Below are 21,833 nucleotides of genomic sequence, written 5' to 3'. Positions count from 1 at the left end.
AATTTTTCTGTTCTGTTGAATTGCCCGTGTTCATGATTTCTCCTTCCACGTTGGTCTGTCCTAGTCTCACCACCAGTGTGAAATGAGAGCCCAGTTACATGGGATGTTATTGAGAGGATGAAAATGACATTCTCGATGCCCTGTAATCTTAGGGAGAGTGTGAGGAACTTTGATCTGGGGAGGGTAACTTATGTTTGCAGACACCTTTTCACTTTTGTAGCCGAGTACTTTGAGTAAGTGTTGGTTTCTGCCTGAAGAGGGGAGCAAAAATAAATTGGTGTCAGTTTTGTTAGTCTACTTGTATAAACTAGAGGAAAAATAGGAGTGTGAGATAAAACACTGAGTCTTAACGCTTTGAGGTAACATTACAGAGTTGAGGAATTAGCTATACAGTATTCTTGTTACAGAAATCACAAGTATCAGTTCAGGATCCAACGTCAGCATTGTGTTGCTCAGTCATTGAGTTTGCCTGTGTAGTTGTTGACTCTTGAGTGCTGGTTAAGATCTAGTTGAGGATCCTGCACGGTGCAAATAAGAACTGCACGTAGTCCAATATCTTATTTGAAATGTGTCTTTTGCATAGAAAAAGGGAGATGAGGCAGTATTCCTTGGAATTTGTTGCAGTGTCCAACGGTCTTCATGTCCAGGTCGAATCTTTCCTGTTTCTACTCCTGTTGCATTAAAAAAAAAAAAGACTTGACTGAAGATCTGAGGCATTGTGTTCTGAAATACCAGTGCTAAGGACATCTTCTGCAACTTAGGGTTGTGTCCTAAAACGTACTCATCTTGCAGTGAAATGGTGTGCATAAACAAAACTTGAGGCAGGAGCACGGGGATTTAGTACAGAAACTGTTTCTGGGCTAATACTTTAACAGGTGTGGGGTTTTATTTCTGTTTTTATATGTAGGGTAAAATACAGTGAGGCATATTTCATGGTAGCAATGCTGCTGTAAGCAAAACCTGGTAGGCAGAATGTTTTTGTCTGCCCTCAATAATAGTCTGTTGTAATCATCTTCCCAAGTCAGCACTAAAACAATTTTTAAAAGTGCTGTTTAAATGTTTGTGAGACTTGTACTTAGTCTTCATAAGATGCCATTAGGATTGTATAATATAAACGGTGCCTGTAAATACTGTTTCGCAGTCTGATATAGCCATTACCTTTTCTCGTCTGCAGGTGTGTGGTTTCAGCACAGCATGGCTGTGGTTATCCACTTGCAAGGTCTTCTGATTGTGGTGGGGACCATGGACCTCTCTGGATTGACCATTCCTGATGGGGGCGTGCATATTGTAGGGGGTGAACTGGGTGAGGCTTTCATTGTTTTACCACTGACGAAGATGCAAGGCTTGGTATCGTGTATGCAGATGGTATAAGTAAAAGGTCAAAACTAACTATTGTAGAACAATAAAACCCTTAGTGCAAAATGGGACTGGACTTAGTCCTTGCCAGTTTCAAAATGGGCGCGTAGACACGATAGCAGTTTTGGAACAGTGGTGCTGGAGTGAATGGCAGAGTCAGCGTAGGCTTTGTGGTATATTGACTATAATCCTCTTTTGTCACAGAAAATGCTCATACTGCTATACGTGAAGGAAACTAAATAAGCTTGTGTCTTGGTGCGTGTATAGGAACTGCAGTTCAAATCTTGGGGCTGCCTTCAGTATCCCAGCACAGTTACACCTGTGCTGCACCTCCAGTGAATACAGGAACTCCCTCTTGCTAGTTGCTTTACTCCCTGGTTTTGCCAGTGCTTTTTATTAACCCACTATGTGTCATAAATCATAGAATTGTCTAGATTGGAAGGGACCTTTCGGATCATCTTGTCCAACCATCAACCTAACACTGACAAAACCCATCACTAAACCATATCCCTAAGCACTACTGCCATGTAGTCCCACAGAATCGCCAGTAAGGTAGAATGCCTTGTAGGAATTGGAGAGCAAGCTTTCCATCCAGGATAAAAATTAATACTACTTTGCAATGAAAACTTACATTTATGCAAACTGTCAAAGTTTACCGTGCTCCTTTATCGAGCCAGAGAACTATGTTTTTTTCATGGAGCTCCTCTTTTTTTCTCTATTGTGTTCTGACGGGGGGGGGGGGGGGGGGGGGGGGGGAGGAAATCCCTGGGTTTGGCACAGGTACTCTAAAGAATGAAGGAGATAAGAGCCTGAATTGTGGGAGTGAATTGCATTAAGTACTGAATTGAGACAGTACTAAGTTTGGCAGTGGGGCTGATTTAAAGACAGGGGTTTTGGTGTGACAGTACGTAGGGACTCGTTTAAATCATTGGTTTAAACCTGTGATTTGGAAAACAGTGTTAGCAAAGGTAGGTAAGGTTTTGAAAAAGGCTGCAGTGATTCTGCAGTTTCCAGAGAGAAAACAATAGAGGCTGTGAAAGAAAGTTTGCCGTAACTACTTGGTTTTGCTCTGTGTGATAATCTGAAAGGTTTCTCCAATTTCCAGAAGAGCCCTCCTCTGTTGGAACTTAGTGATGTGCCAGATTTGGGGCTGAGCACTGACAGAGCTTAAATAAAACTGAAGGAAGTAAGAAAATGGCTACAGGTATGGGTATACAGAGCCCGCACTGTTGGCAGAGCGGAAAACTTGTTTTAGGAGATGAAAATCATGGTCCCTGAAAGGATCAATGTAAGCGTATTCTCCTCTGCGTTGCCCTGATATAAATGTGCATTCCTGATTGGTACCTCTAAATATCTGAATGGTCTTTAAAAGCTAAATGACCTCATGGTGACTTTTATGGGGAAGAGAAGGCTCTCCCTTTGAAACAACAGAAATGTGTAGTTTTAGTGTTGTAGATTTCGATATATTTTCTGTTGGCAGTAGTGATTTGTCTAAATCCTGGAGTATCTGTTCCTGAAACAGGCCTAATGCTCGTAGTAGAATAAGAACTTCTGGAGAAAAGCCATACAGCTTTGGGTGTAGGCCTGGTAACTACCCTGTATTTTAACTGTGGTCTTGAGCACTTGATAAAAATGAATTCCCAGAGTTACTGAAGCAAAAAGCCTGCTCTTGTCTTGGTTTAGTCACCAAGTTAGTACAAATTCATTTTTCTGCTTGAGAAAACTTTAGAAGAGACGTTCTGGTGAAGTGTTCTTATTTCCAAATTGTAGCTATGACAGTGTCTGATTAGTCTGGGGTTGTTTGTTAACGGTCTCTTTTGATGTAGTTCAAGATTTTTAAGTAGTCGTTGCAGGAGAGGACAGAGGCCGAAATATAAAATCTCGAAGCAGAGGCAAGGCCCTGGTTTCAGTGCTTTCTTTCTGAGGAACAAAGTTCTCCCTATGATCAAGGTCATGCTGGTGAAATGTGGATGGGCTTTTCAGTGCTGCCTGTTGGCCTTGTTTGTGAAGAGCTGTGTGATGGCTCCCAGCGGAGGTCACGTCATACACGGTTTTGGTCTTGCTGTAGGGCTGTATGTTTCAGGGTAAAATTGTTGAGATCCTCTAACTCCTGCAATGTTCTACCAAGTATGTAGCAGCTTGAAGAAGCTGTTCCTGAAATCAGCTGCAAATGAAGAAGACGGCCAGCCTTGGGAGGCGTGCTGAGTACGGGGGCTGCTGGATCGAGTTAAATCCAGTTGCAGGGTGGGAGAGAGAACCCAAAGTGGCCCAGGTTTCAATAATTTGGGAGGAGGGAGGAAGGAGGACTTTAGGGGAGGGGGGAGGGGAGAGATTTTTCCCCATATGATTTCTCCTCTTTCAACTTTCTGATCAGCTGCCTCCTGACAGGCTCGACTGAGTTAGTGAGGTGCCATAGGTGTGTGCTCTCACAAATGCTGGTGTTAAGCCGCCTCTAGCTGTAAAGTGGGCAGAGTTCAGACTTCTCACAGACTCTACAGCCTCTGTAAATATGGTTAAATGGCTTTCACTTTTTTTTTTTCAGATTTCCCTTTAGTTGTGATACTTGTAGGGTTTTTTTAATATTTGACTGAAACTATACTAAGGCCTTCTTCACCAAAATTGAGGCTTACTTATAGAAGCACTATTGTATGAGATCCTTTTACTGAAGTTGGGAGATGTGGATGTTTCTCTTCAGCCTCTTGTAGGTGAGCTGAAATGACTCCCCGTCTTCAGGATTGCAGCTATTACCAAAGGGGGCCACTGCAGAGAGCTTCAATAACGTACTTCGAGGATTACGTTGTCTTTGCATCTCCCTACTTAGGGAAAAGGAAAAATAAGTTTACAGCTGCAAGATGGCTCTTGTCCTAGTAACTTCTCCTACAAGTGTTAAGCAAAATGTGTGTCCGTTACACGTACGGAGGCAGGAAATTCTATTGCTAATGCGAGAAAGTGGTATTTTAATCATGTAAATCTGCAGACAACATAATGGATGTTTGAGATGTGGGTGGATAAACTGATTAAAAAAGAAAATGTAGCTTTGCACTTGCTGTTTGGATTTCCAGATGTATTTTTTTTAATTCTTACTGTTTTATTTTTCATCAGAACGTAAAACTCCAACCGTCCTAACTTTTTCTTAATTTCCTTCCCCCTCTCCTTTCCCAATTACAAGTTACTGAGGTGGTAGGTAAATGGCCCCCTACCCCAACCTCTAGCCATGTTAGAAGACTAGTCATTCCTGTACCGATTCACATCCATGCTGGGCAAACTCCTAGTTTTTTATAACGTACTGTAGAAAAGTAACTTGCGGTCTTTCTCAGTTCCTAGGTGGCTAAAATATTTCTTTTCTTTTGTTGTGAATCACTGTGTTGTGAATTGAGCTTACAGGCAAGAGTGAGGGCTTTTTTCCCGTACCCTTGGGGGCTGCTTTAACAGTAGTGAAGATAAGCCTAAAAGCAGTGCTGTAGAGGAGGACAGCAGATCATCTTCTGCTAGAGAAGTTTCTTTGCAATGTGGTTGTTATACTCGAGGTGGTGGGGGCACCTCCATGGCCAGCCCTTGGCAAATGGCCTGGTTTAAAAAGTGTGTCGATGGAGTAGCTTTTCCCTGTGATAGAAGCTTTATGACTTTCCTAAAGATCTCTGGCTTCTGAACCATGCTTAAACTTAGGAGTAGTTAATCTTAAAATAGTGTTAATCCTCTTATATATGCAGCTATATCGTTGCTGTTTATGCATTGTGTGAACCAAAATGCTGCTGCTTATTTCTGTTGCAAGTGCACATCTCCTTATTCCTGTAGTATAAGACTAGAATGCTTTTTAATTTAACTTGCGTCCATTTTATACATCTTTAATTGAATCCTCAGGATGTAGCCTTACTGTAAGGAGGACAGTATTGAATAAAACTTATTTGTATTTTTGGATCCTGTGAGCTTGAAGGCTACAGGAATGGATCATAGTTTTTATCTTACAATTGTGGGAAACGACTGCCAAAAAACTGGGGAAAAATAGCTCTTGATCAGGCTTACCACTAAAAATACCTTGAGAGCACCTACTTTGGCAAGATTTTTAAACCTTTGCATTATCTGGTGGAAACATGTCTTAATGAAGACTTTATTTATTTTCTGGTTAAAATGGTGGAGAAGTGGGAAGAAAGCAATGCAACTACGCAAGCAGTATAGGCACTCTTCTAAAATTGTAACCAATTTTAGAAGAGTGTCTATACTGCTTGCATATTCGCAAGAAACTGCGTATTTCTAATGTCTGTGAACTCTGTTGCATTTGTAGTGATGAGGTGACAGTGTCGAGTGTTTCACTAACATGGTAGCTTTTGAAAGATTGTTATTGTGTTTGTTTTTTCCCACTTCCTATTTACTGGATTCCTTGTTTTCATCAAAACCGGGAGGGGGGAGAGAACATCATGAAACTTCTGTCTCAGTTGTGAATAAACATTGGGTTGCAGAGTTCTTAATTGACCTGGAACTTGGACTGGTGGACAAAAGTTGAGCTTCAATCTTTCATGGTCCAGTAGCTAACCATTTTGTATGCTGTCACTTGGGAACCCTTGTTTAAGAGATAATTGCCCCCATTACTTTCTGCAAACCAAAAATACAGAGGTAGCTTTTGGGGATTATGGTGCATAAGCTTATTTTGTGTATGTCTTGATTAGTGATTGATATTTAATTGCATTTTTCAGGGGAATAAAATCAGCAGTGTTGATATTACAAAATGACAAAACATCCTCCGAATAGAAGAGGGATCAACTTTGAGGTGGGAGCCCAGTTGGAAGCCCGTGACAGATTAAAAAACTGGTATTTTTTTAAAACCATTCATATTGTATTAACTCTAAGTTTTTAATATCTTAAACATTTTGTATTGGTACAATATTTAGAGTCCTGGTGATTGGTTTGTAGGAAAGTAGTTAACTTATAAAAGTTTATATACCAGTGGTTGAAATGGGCGATAGATGCTGAAATGTTGTGCTGGTCCTTAAAAAGAAGTGTACTGGTGCTATCTGTGTCTGGGAAATAGTACTACTCATAAATCTGCTGGGACTTCAGACTCCGATACTCCTGAATTCATACTTTCAGTTCTGTGCTGTACACAGATTGCAAAGCAGACATTATGGAGAGAGAAATTCTTTGCAGTACAGAATACCCAAGGTGGTTCCTCACTGCTTCTGTTCCCATTGCTGCTGTGAACTCACAGGCTTTAAAGTCCGATTGAAATTGTTACGGTCTGTGCACGTTTGAGGGTGGTCAGCTTTAGAATTAAAGAACTGGGTGGGGAAACACATTCAACACTAAAAAGTCTACTCTGGAGCCTGTCATGCAGGCTTTAGTTGTGAACACTTTTCTTGACTAATCAGTGCAGTAGGAAGGGAAAAAGGGCCTAAAAGTTAAGTGGGCTAACTTTGAGCCTTCTAACTCTGTTCATTTTAGGAATTCAGCTCAAAAAATTAGCATTGAATAAAGCTTGGTGAATGATGCATATGATGAAAATTGCTGGAGTCAAAGGCTTCTTAAATACAGGAATCAATTTGCTTTTGTTAGCTCCTTAAGGTATCTCCTCTCTCCTGAAATCAGCTATGGTTGACCTTTATTTAAAAGTCTATGTGGGTTAGACACGATTTTACTTTACGTTCTGGAAGCTGCTGGCAGGGTAAGCGTGCAGAAGTCACAGTGCTGAAAACCGTCTGGACATCCCAGAAGGATCAAGCACTGTCTTAGACACATGGCACCTGTTCCAGAACGTCTTGGTTGCATGCAGAGTATTTCTCTACTTGCCAGGTACAAGGGGACTGGAATTGTGAAAATGAGGAAACATAGCTCTTTGTGGAAAGCATGTGGAGTACGAACACTAAATCATACTTGCATGTTGCGTTGGCTTTCCTGCATAACCAAGAGTTGTGAAGGCAGGGCTTCAGTCTGAATCTGCATTCATCTCTTGTATTCTTGAGCTTTGTTTATACAGCAAAAAATACAGTCCCACCTACAAAAATGAGATTTCTTAGCCGGTCTGTAATGTAGGCTTATTAAAGATGCAGTGTAGTATAGATGGTGTTTGAGTAAGGCGAATAACTTGTCTCCATGTCTATTAACCCTTCTGACATGTTTGAACAACAGTATCTCAAAATATGGGCATACAAAGCTCTTACATGGGAAAACCTGGGGGAGGGAATTCAACACCTGCTGTGCTTTCCACATAACCCTTGGCTTAAACTTGAATTTTGGATATGCTGCATGTCCAAAACCAAGCCGTGGGGTTTGGTTTTTATAAACACTTGATCTTAAATGACCTGTCTTAAGGATAGTGCTTTGCAGCTCTTTAATTTCGGAACTTCAGTTATTAACTCTCCTTTCTGAAAGTTTCGTTTTGATTGCTAAGCTTTGAAGCTTGGGTCAGAAAGTCTGTGTTTCCTTGGCCAGTGATCTGCGTGTATTTCTGTCTTCAGGGTTTATGAACCAAAATTTGTAAGAGCTGGGGGCTTATTTTTTCTTGGCAGATGTCTCTTTTTTTTTTTTTTTTTTCCTCAGCTACTTTCACCTGCCGCTGTGTGAACAGGAACACTCTGTGGCCTCTTATGTGGATACAAAACTTTCCGTTTGCAGATACTTTCTTTTCCCAGTGCTGAACCTTCAGAGGTCCAAGCTTTCCTTGTGCGTACTTCAGTTGCTATGTTGGCACTTAACCACAGGCAGAAGTCTCTTGTTTGATCAGGGGCTGGCTTTGGTTCCTGTGCTCAGTACCAGCCACCCCAGTCAATTCATGGGCCGGTATTGCTTCTCAAATGGCAGTAGCGCTTTGGAAAGCGTTTCATGTCAGAGCCCCATTTACCTGCCTTTCGTGGCAGTGGCTTGTGCCCCGGAATGCTAGTTCAGGACTTTCAGGTTGTTTGGATGTGATGCCAACCCTGTTGAATAGGACAACAATGTGCGTATGCCAGCAGAGTAGTCAATGCAGAGTCTGCTCCTTGCCAAAGTGCAAAGTGAATTTTGCATCTTTAGAGCTTTTAATCAAAGGTTGCTTTGTTGTATCTAGAATGTTAATGTACTGGAAGTGCGCTCCAGTTCCTGGTGCAGTTGTCTGTCACCTGCTAGACTCAAACTCCAGGGAGTACAGTGTGTACTTTTGGTGCTTGGCTTAGCTCTTAGGGCTTGGTGGAGGCATCAAAGCTGTCATGAAAGGCTTTGTGACAGTGCCTGATGTCAGGGCATTAAAGGGAGAGAGCTCTGGCCATCAGGCAGTGCCTCCACGTGTGCTGAAAGGTCCCTTGGTGTACGCTGTTGGAGTTCTGAGGATGGAGTAGTGGGACTGCTCCAGGAGTGCAGTCCGAAATGGAGAGATGCCAGAGAAACTAGCTGTTAATGATGTATGTGCACACACTGTCCCAGCTGAACTGAGTTCTGCAAACTCTGTGCATCAGATCATTTAACCTCTTCAGTGCTGGCTAGCTGCAGACATCCTCTGTTACTGAAAAGAGCCTGACTCTGCACTGGATACCTGCAGTAGGCAAATGATGACACCTCTTCAAGTTCTGTCTGTTGTGTGAGTAAAATGGATATGAAGAGACTTTTGAGTCTAGTTGAGGCTCTTGAGGATTGAAAACAAGATTAGTATTGTTAGAGTATTGCGCTACCCTGTTAAGGTTTAGATTGTCAGTCCCATGAGTTTGACTGCTCATGCTGTCAGGACTCTGTCTCAGTACTGAAAAGATGAAACCCCGTAGCTGTTGTCCTCCATGGTACTGGTTCTTCTAGATGCTTCCTTTCCTCTCAGTATTGCTTTGACTGCATTGAGCTTGTCCCTTCCTAGCTCCAAGGAGACGGGGGTTTACAGCAATTCCATTTTGGTATGTAGGAAAGGCGAAGGGAGACAAACTAGTCCAGAACTGAGGGGTAGGAATTCCTTCAGTTGGCACTCTGATTCTGAATTTCCAGATGTTTAACATCTTTCCAGAGGGTGGTTTTACACTTGTGTCTACAAGAGACCCATTTTCATATTGTTTGCTGTGCTTTGACAGTGGTTGCCAGTCATTGCTTACCACTCTGTTGAGAGTTACGCTGCTTGAGCTCTTGAATGGCGTTTGGGTTCTTATCAAAACTAATGGTGGCAGTTGGCATTAGTTGACAACTTCTTGGAGGTTTTTCCTTACTGTTTAGCCAGTGCATAAGGCCTTGAAAGGTACAAGCTCATCATTCTTTTTGAATTGAGCTGGAAAACTACTTGTTTTGGCCTCCCAGTATGTGTCTGATTTCAGCTTGTTTTTCACAGTGTGTTAGATAAATATTTAATTAGTACCATTTGGGGATTTCTTACCCAGTATCAGTTAGCTGTCTTGAAAATCCATGGAGTCAGCTAAATGCTTCCATTGTGTTTTGGGGGAGGATGTGTTGGACCATCCCTGAACACGTGGTGGTTGTACTCTTTTTTCGAGCCATAGCCAGGCTTCAGCTATTGGCCTTTTTATTTTGTGTATCCCCCCCCGAGTATGTTTTCTTGATTAAGCAAGTCTGGATTTCCTTTAAGTTACCTCTGCCCCTGGGCATGTTCACAGGCTTTTTGGTGCATGTGTGTGGATATGCTCTATTACCCCTCTTCTGTAGGGATCTGTGAGGACTTCTGCCTCCTGATGTAGCATGCTGGCTCAGTGCTTTGGAGGCAAGGGTACAGATGTTGGGGGAAGGAAGCTTGCAGTGTCAACGTGTAGTGCTCAGAGCTGTTGCGAACCTATGAACCTTTCTTCTTTGTGTCAAAGTTGCCAGCACTGTGTTCTGCATCTGAAAGGAAGGTGGTATCAGGGAGGGGGCTGTCCAAGTTTGTGGCTAGATCTAGCAGAGCTTCTAATAGGTTTGCTGTTCCAGCCAAGAGCACTGAACATATGTTTGCTGATGTTGGTTGTTATCCAGGAGCTGGCTGAGAGCTCCCGTTCACCCACACTGCCTCTCAGCCAGGCTGAAATTTGGTCTCATTGTCAGGTTTGTTTTTGCTGTTCTTGGTGGGAGTCTTTAGAAGCTGAGGTGGGATAGGTGCAGACGATGCTGGTACATGGTTCTGGGATGATGTTTCTTATGGTGGAGAATGTTTCTCCTTTTACTGGGTGTGAAGCAGGGGGCAGTCTTGCATCATAGACTCAGTTGGCTCTTGTCACTTGGGCTTGTCTCTCCCCAGCAGAGGGTTAGTGGATTGAGTGTGTTTACCAGAGGTGTTGACCTGCTTAAAGTGACAGAGTACCAACTCAACATTTATCAGCTTCCCTGGACCAGCCCTAGGTCCATGGGATCCCTGATGGCAAAAGCGTCCTTCTGGCCAGTCTCTTGTTGAGAGGACCTGGGAATTCCTACCCCCATTTTTGCTGTACTTCGTAGGGAACTGGATACGGATTTTTGTTATTACCTGTACTTCATGACAGGCAGGTGCTGAGATAGATACCTAAGAATAAACTGTGTTTAATAGAACTATGTTGTTGTATGTGGAAAGACTATGGATATTCCCCCCTTATGAACCTGTGCAGGGCAGTGCTTGGGGTTACCTAAGCATGAAATATGTTGACTGTCACATGAAGGAAGTTACTTTCTTCCTAGGAAACTGGTAACCAGTCAGAGATGTCCGTGCCGTAAGTATCTCCCATCTGTTTTCATCTCCTCCACGGCCTCTGCTGCGTTTGTTTTGATAACGTATCGGGATGAACTAATGGCATAGCTTGAGGCATGTGGCCTTAGTTGGTGGTCGCAGTGTAAGGCTCTGGCGTGGCCTATTTGTAGCTCTTTTTGAAGAAGTCATGACTGGACGTGTCTCAGGTCTGCTGAAGAATTTCAGCTGTAGGGAGCATTTCTTTTAATTTGTTAGGATTGTAGAATGGCAGTCTGTGTTGTGTTTAAGTCTTAATTGTGACATGTCTGGGCTTTATTTTTAGCATCAGGCTTGATCCTTTCAGGATACCATTTGTTTCTACCACTTGTTCTATCTTTTCAAGTGGCATTTATCAGGTAAAGAATACTTGTGGATTTGTGGCTTGTATGTTGTTTTTTCTCCTTTGCATTTGTTCAAGAGTTCAGTGGTGCCTTGCCTTTCTTCTACAAATAACTGAAAATACTGACAAGTGAAGATTTTCTCCTGGCGTTACTATTGTGAGGGGAAAGCATCAATACTTGGGATGTTAGCTTCAGCTGGGATAGTGAAGGATGCTGATTCTGAAATACTTACTGTAGTTACAAATTACCAATGCAATTAAAGAAATGCATAGTTTATGAGGTCTCCCTGGTTAGAAACAGCTGAATTTGGCTCATGTCAGATTCCTTTACTTGTAATATACTGAGAGATTTTGACTTAAATGTCCCAGGACTCTGCAGATGAAATTTAACTTCGAGAATCTAAAACTTAAATTAGGTCTAGTGTGCCTGCTTGACTTCTACTGTTACTCGGGGAAGATGATTCATTATGCGTGTTGATGGTTATCTCTGAGAGAAGTGAGTGTATTGACCTCCAGGTGTTCCTCTTGGTAAGAGGGAGCTGAAGCTATCACTTTGGTGAATATGTGAAATTTCTAGGTGTAGGGAAGGTTTTTCCGACTCCTTGATCTCCAGTTACAATTTTTTCCACCTCAGGCTAAGAATGCCTTAGTTTTCTCCTCTTCCTGCAGCCAGTGTTTTGCCTTTGCAAGTTTTGGGATTCTTTTCTGTGCTAAGCTTAGTCACGTTGCAAAGTCTTTATTGCTTATACAAGTGATACATGAAATAACATTAAGTTTGTAGAAACTAAAGGCTGTTAGCTGTAGTTACTCAGCTCCCCATCACACCTGATCAAGCAGGTCTTCAGATATTTTGCTCGTGACCATGCAGAAGGCTCCATTTGTGTAATGTTTTGTACCATAGTTAAGTGTCTGAGGCGGCTAACCTTTTTCTTAATTGAAATATTTTAATCTACCTTTTGACCAGGTATCCAGCTCACATTGAAGAAATTGATTATGAAGAAGGAAAAGTACTTATCCATTTCAAACGCTGGAACCATAGATATGATGAATGGTTTTGTTGGGACAGTCCTTATTTGCGTCCCTTAGAGAAAATACAGTTAAGAAAAGAAGGATTACATGACGAAGAAGGTTGTGCAGTAAGTAGAAAATAGAGGACATTTGAGTATGTAACAGTTTAACGTGCAGTTGTATGAATTACGACTGTTAAAATGCTTCCCTGTTGCTGTGTTGCCTGCTGTGTAAGTCTTATGATTTATTTTAAATATTGGAAAACTAACCATTTTGGTGTGTTAATGAAGTTGTACGTTTCAGTAATTCTCAGATGAAAACACTTTTAACTACTCTCTTGTAGGGATTTCATATAAATGATCAGGTATTGGCGTGCTGGTCTGATTGTCGCTTCTATCCAGCCAAAGTTACTTCTGTTAACAAAGATGGTAAGGAGTCACTTTTGGTTTTGTTGTTCTTGTTAATAATGCATTTTTAATTGTATTCTAACCTTTTTGCTTAGGTGAAGAGCTAGTACAGCAAACAAAACATCTGTGAAAAGCTTTATTTTGAATTGTGTTTTAGTCTGCTGTCAACTTTTTTTAACCGAACCTCTTAGCCTTTTCATGAGATAAAAGAACTTTATGCTGAGATACCCAGTCAATAATTGCTTGAAGTATATGTTTGGGAAAAATGGTTTCTTCTTAAGTTTGTCATCAAGAGATGTCTGTAACTGCAGTAAAACTAGTGTCAGAGCTGCAAAAATGTTTTACAAATGGGGGGAAAAAAAAAAGCACAGACATGCCTCTCCTCTTTGAGTATCAGTAAGGAATTGCGAAGGACTGGTTCTCGTGCTGTGATTTCTTCAGACTGACTACATGTTGTAAGGTCAAGGAGAAAACGTCTGTGGAGTATTTCACCAAAAATATTTCTGGGTTTTGTGAGGAAAGTGAGGAGCAGTTCTAAGCTTAGACATGCACTTTTATGCTTACCGTAATTATTTTTGATAACTTCACTGTTTCTCCCTTACCTGGCCTGTGGTAAGACCTCTGCTGTTGAATTTTCTAACAGTGCAGATAAGGCAGCTTTTATCTAGAGCTAAATATACAGCTGGAGTATTGGAGCTCTTAGCAAATGCTCTGTTAAATAACTTCTGATCTTTAAACTCTTCTGCTTTATTTTCAAATTTTAGGTACGTACACTGTGAAATTTTATGATGGTGTAGTTCAGACTGTCAAAAACATTCATGTCAAAGCTTTTTCCAAAGATCAGGTAAGGATTGTGTTCGTGCTACTAGCGTGCTCTAAAATCAACAGTTCAGGTGGCTAGATTTGATGAGTTATAAAATATGAAATGAATGAAACATCTCTATTGCTAACATACCACACATCTGAAATAAAATCTGTTAAAATGAAAAGGTCATGCCTATATTTATGGTATGATTTGCAAAGCTGTCAGGCTGATATTTTCATGAATGCACCTCTTGAACTAAAGAAGTCATAGGCATATAAATGGAAGATGTTTCTAAAAATCATTGGAAGATTCAGAATGTACATACTACAGCTAGTGAGTGGTAGGTCATTGAAACACACTTTGGTTGTTTCAGCTGTTTGACATTAGTTTAAATACATGCCTCTTAAAAATTAAGGGATGGGGACCATGGAGTGGATGGAAACTGTTCTTTCCCAAAGTAACTGCTTGATTGTCTTGAGCCTTTTAAGGAAGTGGTCTAGTAATCTTTCACCTCATAACTTTGAGAAGATAGCCTTTTTACTAATCCATGTTTTGCTTCTATGGTTTGGCTGTTCTACCAACCCTTCACCTGCTCAGTGCTGTGGGTTCAGCTCGTGATGGAAAGTAGTAGTGAGCCAGTTAAAAAAAAAAAAAAAAAAAAAAAAAAAAAAAAAAAATTTGTCGTGCGCATGGTGAGAAGGAAGAAGTTATTAGTCAACAAGAAGAGGGAAGTTAGTTCAACTAAAGGCAGTGTTGACACACGACCAACTATAATTTATTAATCCAGGTGCAAAGTTAGAAGGTTTCTGTTCATCGGACCAGCGAAGTTCTGTGACAGCCTGTAGCAGGATCATTGGAATGGGAAAAAATCAAAATTGCTGTCTCCCCCCGGTGGTGTTAGTGTGAAACCTGATCACAAAACAGAGAGGACACTGAGTAGCAGTGACCTGTTGATAGAGGGGTGTTCTTCCCGGTTTGGTGGTGTTATCTGAGAACTGCGGGGAAATGAGATTATGGCTGAATATTTTATCAGTAGCTTGTTGGCCAGGGACAACTAAGGATTTTCATGTCCTCTCATGCTGAACACAGTTACAGACAGAAAAACTTTAAAGTTTTGTTATTAAATATAAATATGTACATTTTAGTATCATGTGTTGCCTGATCCAGTCGGTGATTGCAATTGCTTTAGGTGACTTTACTTAGCATGTTTCAGTAGCGGTGATAGTTATAAGCTAAATACTGGTCTGCTTTGAATGAGACACTTTTGTGAGAAGAGTTTTTGTATCCACGTGATTGAGCTCTCTGCGCTTTTCTGTGCTCTTGACTCCCGCTCTTTCTTCAGTGTCCCAAGTAGGCTTTAAGTAGTGCTGTGCAAGCTAGAATCCACCTCACCTGCACATGAGAATGAAGAAACGCAAATCTCTTATGCCATGGAGGTGTGAGAAGAGTGAATCTCTTGTACTGTTCTGCTGAAGCCGCGTAGGTCCTTGAACAGTTCAAGTGCCTCTAATTTTTAATCTGTGGGCTGCACACACAGATACATGTTTTATATATATGCTATATATGCTTTTTTTTAGCCTTTGAAAAATCGGATAAGGATGCAAGTCTGCTAAATACAAAGGTGGGGGAGGACTCTGAGATTGCAATAAGTTAATTTTCATTTGTCATTCTCTTTATTCTAGAATATTGTGGGTAATGCTAAGCCTAAGGAAAGAGGTAATGAAATTCCGTCATCTCCTGAAAAGCAGGAGAAATTTAAAGAACAGAGGAAAGCAACAGGTAATGCAAAGAAAGACAAGGATGAAAAGACATTAAAGACTGAGAAAAGAGTTAAGCAACCTGATAAAGAAGGAAAATTGATAGTCATCTCAGAAAAAGGCAAGGTCTCGGAAAAGAATATATCTAAGAATGGAAAAGAAGATAAAGAGAATATATCAGAGAATGATATGGAATATTCAGTAGATACACAAATTGAGAAGAAGCCTGAGAATGACAATGTAAAGAGTCAACAGGAAAACACAAAAGAAACTAAACGAAAACGTGGGAGACCGCCAATAACACCTCCAACGGGTATGTAGCTAAGCTTAAATGTTTAGGCCATGTATCAGAACCCTTCTAAACGTACCTGAAGGACTGAAGAGAAGAGTCTTGCTCTTTCACAGCCTAAGTCTCTAGAAACTTTGAAAAAATTTTAAACTCATCTTTTGGTTAGGACAGCTGAGAGCATACTTGTTAGTTAGGTTTGGAGCTTCAGTGGTTTGGTCATAGGTTAGATTTAGGCAAGTAATCTTTATATATTATAAAACATGTCTGTAGTAGGATTAAATGCTGATGTGTAGACTTGAGAAAGCCAGATGAAACTGTATTTATGCAAGTCCAATATTTTAAGTTGTGAGGCTTGGGAATTAAGTTTTAAAGAGTTTTTTGCAGCTTCATATCCAGTCACTTCTTGCTCTCTATCAAAATATGTAGAGCCAAGTTCTCAGACGCTGCAGCCCATAACTTTGGAGTTAAGACGTCGGAAAATACCTAAAGGAGGCGAAGTTCCATCAAAGCGTCCCAGGATTGAAAAAAACTTGTGTGAGTATTTTTTGCTATTCAACTGTCACAGTATTTGTAAATATAAGTTCTTGAAGCTTAAGTGGGGGGGGGGGGAAAGGTCTGTCTTATTAACCTTGAACTGTGGTACATGAAATGGCTGAAATGCAGCAGCTGTTTTTCTTAAATCAGCCATTCGTGTGTAGCAGCATCATGCTGAAATCCCTCCTAAATCTTGGAAGCTGGATTTGGATAAAGGAGATGTAAGTCTTGATGCAGACATTCATACAGATAGGGGCAGCAGTGATTATATTGCTTCCAATACATAGAAGGTTATAAAAGCCTTTTTCTAGTTGTAGAAACGTCTTAGTTACTAGATGGAGGATTTACCACGTTGCTTAGCCAAGAAACTTTAATACTAGGTAAATATTCATGTCGCTGTAGTCTAGCTTCTGCTTTATCTTGGTATACTGTGTAGTGATGTTGAAGTTGAGTGTGGTGATGAGGAAAGAAAATTATATTTTCTATAGTAGTACCATGAACAAGGAGATGAAGATCTGAAAAGGGCTGTCTTCCCCTTCCTTAGGACCACAAAGTCTTAAAGCTTCAGTGCACATATGTTATCCAGCTTAGGGTCCACGTTGTTTGTGTGTATGAATTGTCTGATCTAGTGTCAGGTATTACTTATGTCTGTGGGACAGCTGCTGCTTAAAGCAAAGGTTCACCGGTGAGATGCTGATCTGTATTCTTACTTCAAATCTGTTACTAAAAGAAAAAGTTGAGACACCTATAAAATGGGCTTTTGCTCTATTTTTATGCTTATTTATAGCTGTTTATATGACTGTAGCTTTTACAGAGAGGTCTAATCACCAGCTTTTGTTACTAACCTCAGTCCTTAAAAAAACCCCACACTTTCAAATTGTCACTGGAAGAGGAGATCTTTAAAGTTTGCTTGTGAGCTATTTTAGTAATCCTGTAGCTGCATGGTGCCATTGAACTTGTCTGTTCCAGCTCAGGAAAAATTGAAGAACTCTTCAGATAACCCTGAAAGAGACCAGATCAGGAGGCGATCTTCAAGACTCTCGTCTAGTATTAGCCATGAGATTTTAAATACAGATCACGTCACAGCTTCAGCGGAAGTTCAGCCTTTGAAAGATGCAGTATCTAACCAAAAGGAATCTGAGAAGGGTAAGCAGCTTCCTGGTATACTCTGGATTTGTGGTGGCCTGGCAGTCATCTAGTTGTTGAAAGTGCTGTATTTTCACTTCCGTAACCTGCAGGCTCTATATCTGCAATTAAAACCTGATTCCATCAGCAGTGCAGAGAAAACTCTTGGGAAGGTTGTGTCTCTCTCTGCTGCCGCGATTGGCTTTTGCTTTTGATTCCCTCTCCCTCCTGATGAGTAACCCTAGCATTTCCCTTGTGTGGTGGGAGCTTCTCCAGTAGAGGGGTAACTGGCCCTGCAAAAGGAGAGCTCCATAGGTTGTAAAATAACTTAAAGGAAATGTTGTGGTTGGCTTTCTTTTAACACTTTTAGATTGAAGAAGTAACCCAAATGCTAAGATTACGGTTTAATCCTCTTGTTGAACGCTAAAACCACCAAATGGGATGCTTTTATTCTTAGTCTGTGTGGAGGTAATGCTCCCTTCTTCTGCCCTGTTCACTGCGTTTCCCTTTAATGGGGAGCTCTGATAATAGGTTGAAAAGACCTGTCCCATTTTAGGCTATAAAGAGTTAGCAGCCCGTGTGTTTCTAAGCAGCTCTAAATGTAGAGGGTTGATACAAGTAGCTGTGTTGTAAAAATTACGCTTTGTGTTAATACAGCAGCAAGCAATCTGGACGTGGATGGGTATTTGTCTCCGCTGTAATGTGGTAAATGCACGTATTGCTGTTCTGCAATATGCTTTTGTGTGCATTTCACTCAGTGAAAATTATTTTTTCTCCATTCTAGTCCAGTTAGAAATTCCTGTTGAATCCGACCAAAGTTTCAGTGAACAAGGATCTCCTGGGAACACATCACATAGCACATCACTCAGTACGGATGCCAGTTTACAGGAAGAAAAATTTGAAGACACTGAGTCTTTCTCTGTTACTGTCAGAACTCAAGAACCTTCTGCTGCTACAGGTTCAAAATTTGATTTAATACTTAATTTTGATACATTTCTTAAGGCAACTGATGCCAGGTGTGTCGTGCTTGTATGAGTGTCACTAACAAAAATTGTGCGTTCTTGCGGTGTTAAGCATGGGGGGAAAATGCATATTTTTATTCCTCATGGACTCAGTTTTGATCTCATGCTTTGACAGCAATCTTCCCTAAAGTTGAAATAATTATTTTTAAATGACTGGATGCGTAATATTTTTAGCACATGAATGGTGAAATTAACAAGTGCAGTTTATAATTTAATGTTTGTAACTCTGGATTAATTTGGACTAACACTTTAAAAGATCAGGTTCTTTTCTCATTTCTGTGCTCCGGGTATGTGTTAGCACTGATGTTTGAGAATCCTGACCGTGCATTTCTGTATCCTTATGTTTTGGCTTCTGTTAAGCTTAAGCCCTTGACTATTTAGAGGTGTTAGTGCAAGTTTATGAAGTAGTCAAAACATTTCAGTGTCTATCTTAATGTATATATTCTATTTTCTCTTTTTCAAATTAAAATTTCCTATACAGATAGTAGACTATGCCAAAACGTAGTGCTGTCCTGTGATTGTTTGTTGTAATTTTAATACTCGTATCTGCAGCTAACTGGAGAAACTTGAACTACAAATTCCCTAGTTTATGCTCTTATCAAATGAGCTTAATTTTCGGTGGAACAGAGCATTTAGAGGGATCTACAGGTGCTGAGCATTGCTAGAGTAATCTGTACGTGCTAGCTTTCATCCTGTTTGTTGATTATTCCAAATTTACCCTCCTCCTCGCATGTGTCCTCTTTCACCCACTCTCGTGTAACTGTACAAATGAAATGTCCTCTCCCTTTGCCACAGATGTGCACCTTCAGTGCAGGAAGGAATTTACCTGTTTTTCTTTGCTCAGGTTTGATGTGTAAATGGTCTTTTACTATTTTAAAAACTAGAGCTTCTTTGGTCTTGCCTTCCTTCCTAACCAGGCTGATGATATGTCCACCTGTACTCTAACTATGGTACATCCAGCGTCTTTTAAATTGATGTGTGTTGGGGTCATGTCTTCCCTTCCCTGCTTTCTGGCAGTGAGTTCAGAACATACGGAGCGGCTGCAAATTTTTTGCTAGTCAGGCTGCTGTGTCCTTTTCAGTTTGTAAAGTACTTCTGGGTTTAACTTTTTTTTTTTACCTGATGGGTTGTAGCTTGGTTTGGCTCATGAAGGCAAAACAGCTGTTCGGTTGCTGTGCCTGGACAGAACACTAATCTCTGTGATACCAAGGAAACGTCATTACTCTCTGTATGAGCTCTGAGTACACGAGCTGTTGACAGCCTGCCTGCAAATCTCTGAAGCAAGGAGGGATGTAAAGAGTGTTGCTCTTTCCAGCAGCTATAAATTTGTTGCTACTGTCTTGTAGCAGGTAGAACCAATTTAATGTCCGATTTAATGTTTAAGTTCAGTACTTCCTCTGAGTAATTGCAGAGTAGCATCACTGGTTTCCTTAAATTCATGTGCTGGCAACCGGTGAAGTTCCTCACGAGCGCCTGTCAGGTACTACGGTAATAGTCGTCTGTCCAGGTGAGCTAAACTGGTAGCCTGTCTCCCAGAAGTTTGCAGCACCAGCAACGTTAGCAGGTCGTGCTGTGCGTTGTAGCTCTTTTGTTTAGAATTTGAAGTTCCTCTCCTGGAAGGTGCCTTTGAAACTGAATAGGCATTCTTGAATGTAATTTTGTTAAGATGAACAAGCGTGTCCTGTTGGCAAATTTTAACCCTGGAGTAACTTTGGCGGATGGCAGGAGGGGCTGCCTGCTGCAGCAGCGAAGGGGCATTCATTTTCTTTTTCCTCTTTCATTGGATCTCTGGAAAATGTCTGTGAAGTTCTTTATAGAACGACTGCAGACGCTCGAGTCATTGGGAGTGCAGAGAAATGTTAAAAAGCGGTGATGCTTCTTGATCCTGTTGGAATCTTGTGCTTCAGCCCAGCAGAAAGAGTGGTGGCTATTGCCATTGTAGTCTCAGGCAGGTGAGAAGGTGTGCAGGTACAGGCATGGCTCCAGACGGGTACAGTGAACTCGGGTACTCTGAGGTGAAGCGTGCGGGGTTTGTACCTTAGAGACAGCTCTTCTGAGAGATACGGCAGGTTGTAGCAGTTCTGAAAACTGAAAGAGTTTTTAGCGTGTCTGAAAAGACTCACTTTTCAGCCTGTGACAAACTGTTAATAGAAGGTATGGCGGAGCTTTCCACCAGAGTGGATACAGCCACCTTGTTACATGCTTCATGTAGGGCAACAGTGCGATAAAATGCTTTTTAACTACAGTGGTCTTGCATGATAAACTTACGGCATTTCCTAAAGTATGTGGTTTAGCTGACAACCATTTAGCCTTTTATTTTGTAAATTCCTGCAAACCTTGTTTCAAGTGTAGCATTCTTAAGATTACACTTATTTTTTTTTGTGTAATCTTTTGGGGGCGTACTCGCTGAACTAGATCGACAAACCACAACTTTGCTAAGGTCTGAGAATTTGGAGAGGTAAATCTTGGCTTTTTGAAGGAACACGCTGTACTAACAGTATGGGGGGGGAGAAGTTTGGGGATCTGAGTTCAGGGCTATAATGCAGTGAGAGCTGGTACATACTCAGCAGCACGCATTAGGGGTTACAGCAAACAAATCACTTCTAGGGACTGTGAAAGAACAAATAGACAAAATGGGCTTGGTTGTGTAAAAATGTTACTTCTCTGTTTATTTGTTGCTCATGGGGAAATCTCTTCTCCTTCCATGAAAAAACTTTAGGGAAATGATTGACAGATTTAAGCTAAACTAAAATACCAGCAGATTTTTTTTTTCTTCTACTTGCTGCATACTTAGGTTCTGCTTGAGATTGCAGATATAGTTTATAATTGCCTTGCTTTATCCCCTTGAACTTGTATAATATATGTTGGAGTGAAATGCTGTGTTTTTTAAGGAAGCAGGGAGAGGAATTCACTTGTACATTTGAAATTTATAAGGTAGTGTTTTTCAGTTCTGCTTTCCCAGCATTTAGGGAGCATAATTTTGGTGGCAGGTAGATGGGGCAGGACACCAGTATGGCGCTGGCGTGCGACTGAACCATCAAGAGTTCAAACAACTGTGTTCTCTATTGCCATTATTACCACTTCCCTCTGACTTCCTAATGAATATATTGCTGAGCACTTGTAATTTGGGCTTAAAGTGGGGGGAGAATTTCAGCTGAATGGGTGATACGCACATGTGTGGTGTCAGTCACACTGATGTGACGCGCAGGACGTGTCCTTCTCCTGAGCTCGCTTGGTTGGATACAAGCAGTGAAGCTGGAGGAACAGGGCTTGGTTCCCTTGTCTACCCAGAACCTCTGGTATAACTTGTGTGCTCTTGACACTGGTACTTCTGCCAGCACTCAGTGAGCTGAGGACGTAAGTAAATTCAGGAATATGCGCTCATATTGAATTCTGACAGCTCAGCACTGTGACTGTGTCTGAAAATCCACACTTCTCATTTAATTAAAGCCATCTCATTTAACATTAGAAATGCCAGACGTGCACCTGGGTGGACACCTGGCTGTGGCAAACAGGTGTTTTTATTGCAGAAAACGCTTAAAGAGGGGGAGTACGAACTGTA

The 21,833-nt window shown here is 41.1% G+C and overlaps 1 protein-coding gene across 5 annotated transcripts in view; it reads left to right on the top strand.

The window, feature by feature from the left end:
• The window catches only part of PHF20 (PHD finger protein 20), a 69,833-nt gene that overhangs the window by 7,473 nt on the left and 40,527 nt on the right, over positions 1-21,833 (top strand). For 4 of the 5 annotated variants that reach the window (XM_063349609.1, XM_063349611.1, XM_063349610.1 and 1 more), the window contains exons 5-13: positions 1,175-1,303; positions 6,048-6,162; positions 12,289-12,460; positions 12,676-12,760; positions 13,504-13,583; positions 15,227-15,614; positions 16,017-16,124; positions 17,094-17,270; positions 18,034-18,207. In XM_063349609.1, the coding sequence (XP_063205679.1) occupies positions 6,080-6,162; positions 12,289-12,460; positions 12,676-12,760; positions 13,504-13,583; positions 15,227-15,614; positions 16,017-16,124; positions 17,094-17,270; positions 18,034-18,207 (1,267 nt within the window). In that variant the 5' untranslated portion in view covers positions 1,175-1,303; positions 6,048-6,079. The remainder of the gene's footprint in view (positions 1-1,174; positions 1,304-6,047; positions 6,163-12,288; positions 12,461-12,675; positions 12,761-13,503; positions 13,584-15,226; positions 15,615-16,016; positions 16,125-17,093; positions 17,271-18,033; positions 18,208-21,833) is intronic. The other variant, XM_063349608.1, reaches the window with a different exon arrangement.

This window comes from Chroicocephalus ridibundus, chromosome 12 (genome assembly GCF_963924245.1).
Source record: "Chroicocephalus ridibundus chromosome 12, bChrRid1.1, whole genome shotgun sequence".
Taxonomy (NCBI): domain Eukaryota; kingdom Metazoa; phylum Chordata; class Aves; order Charadriiformes; family Laridae; genus Chroicocephalus; species Chroicocephalus ridibundus.
The sequence above is the reverse complement of the archived record's forward strand: the minus strand, read 5'-3'. Positions and strand labels throughout refer to the sequence as shown.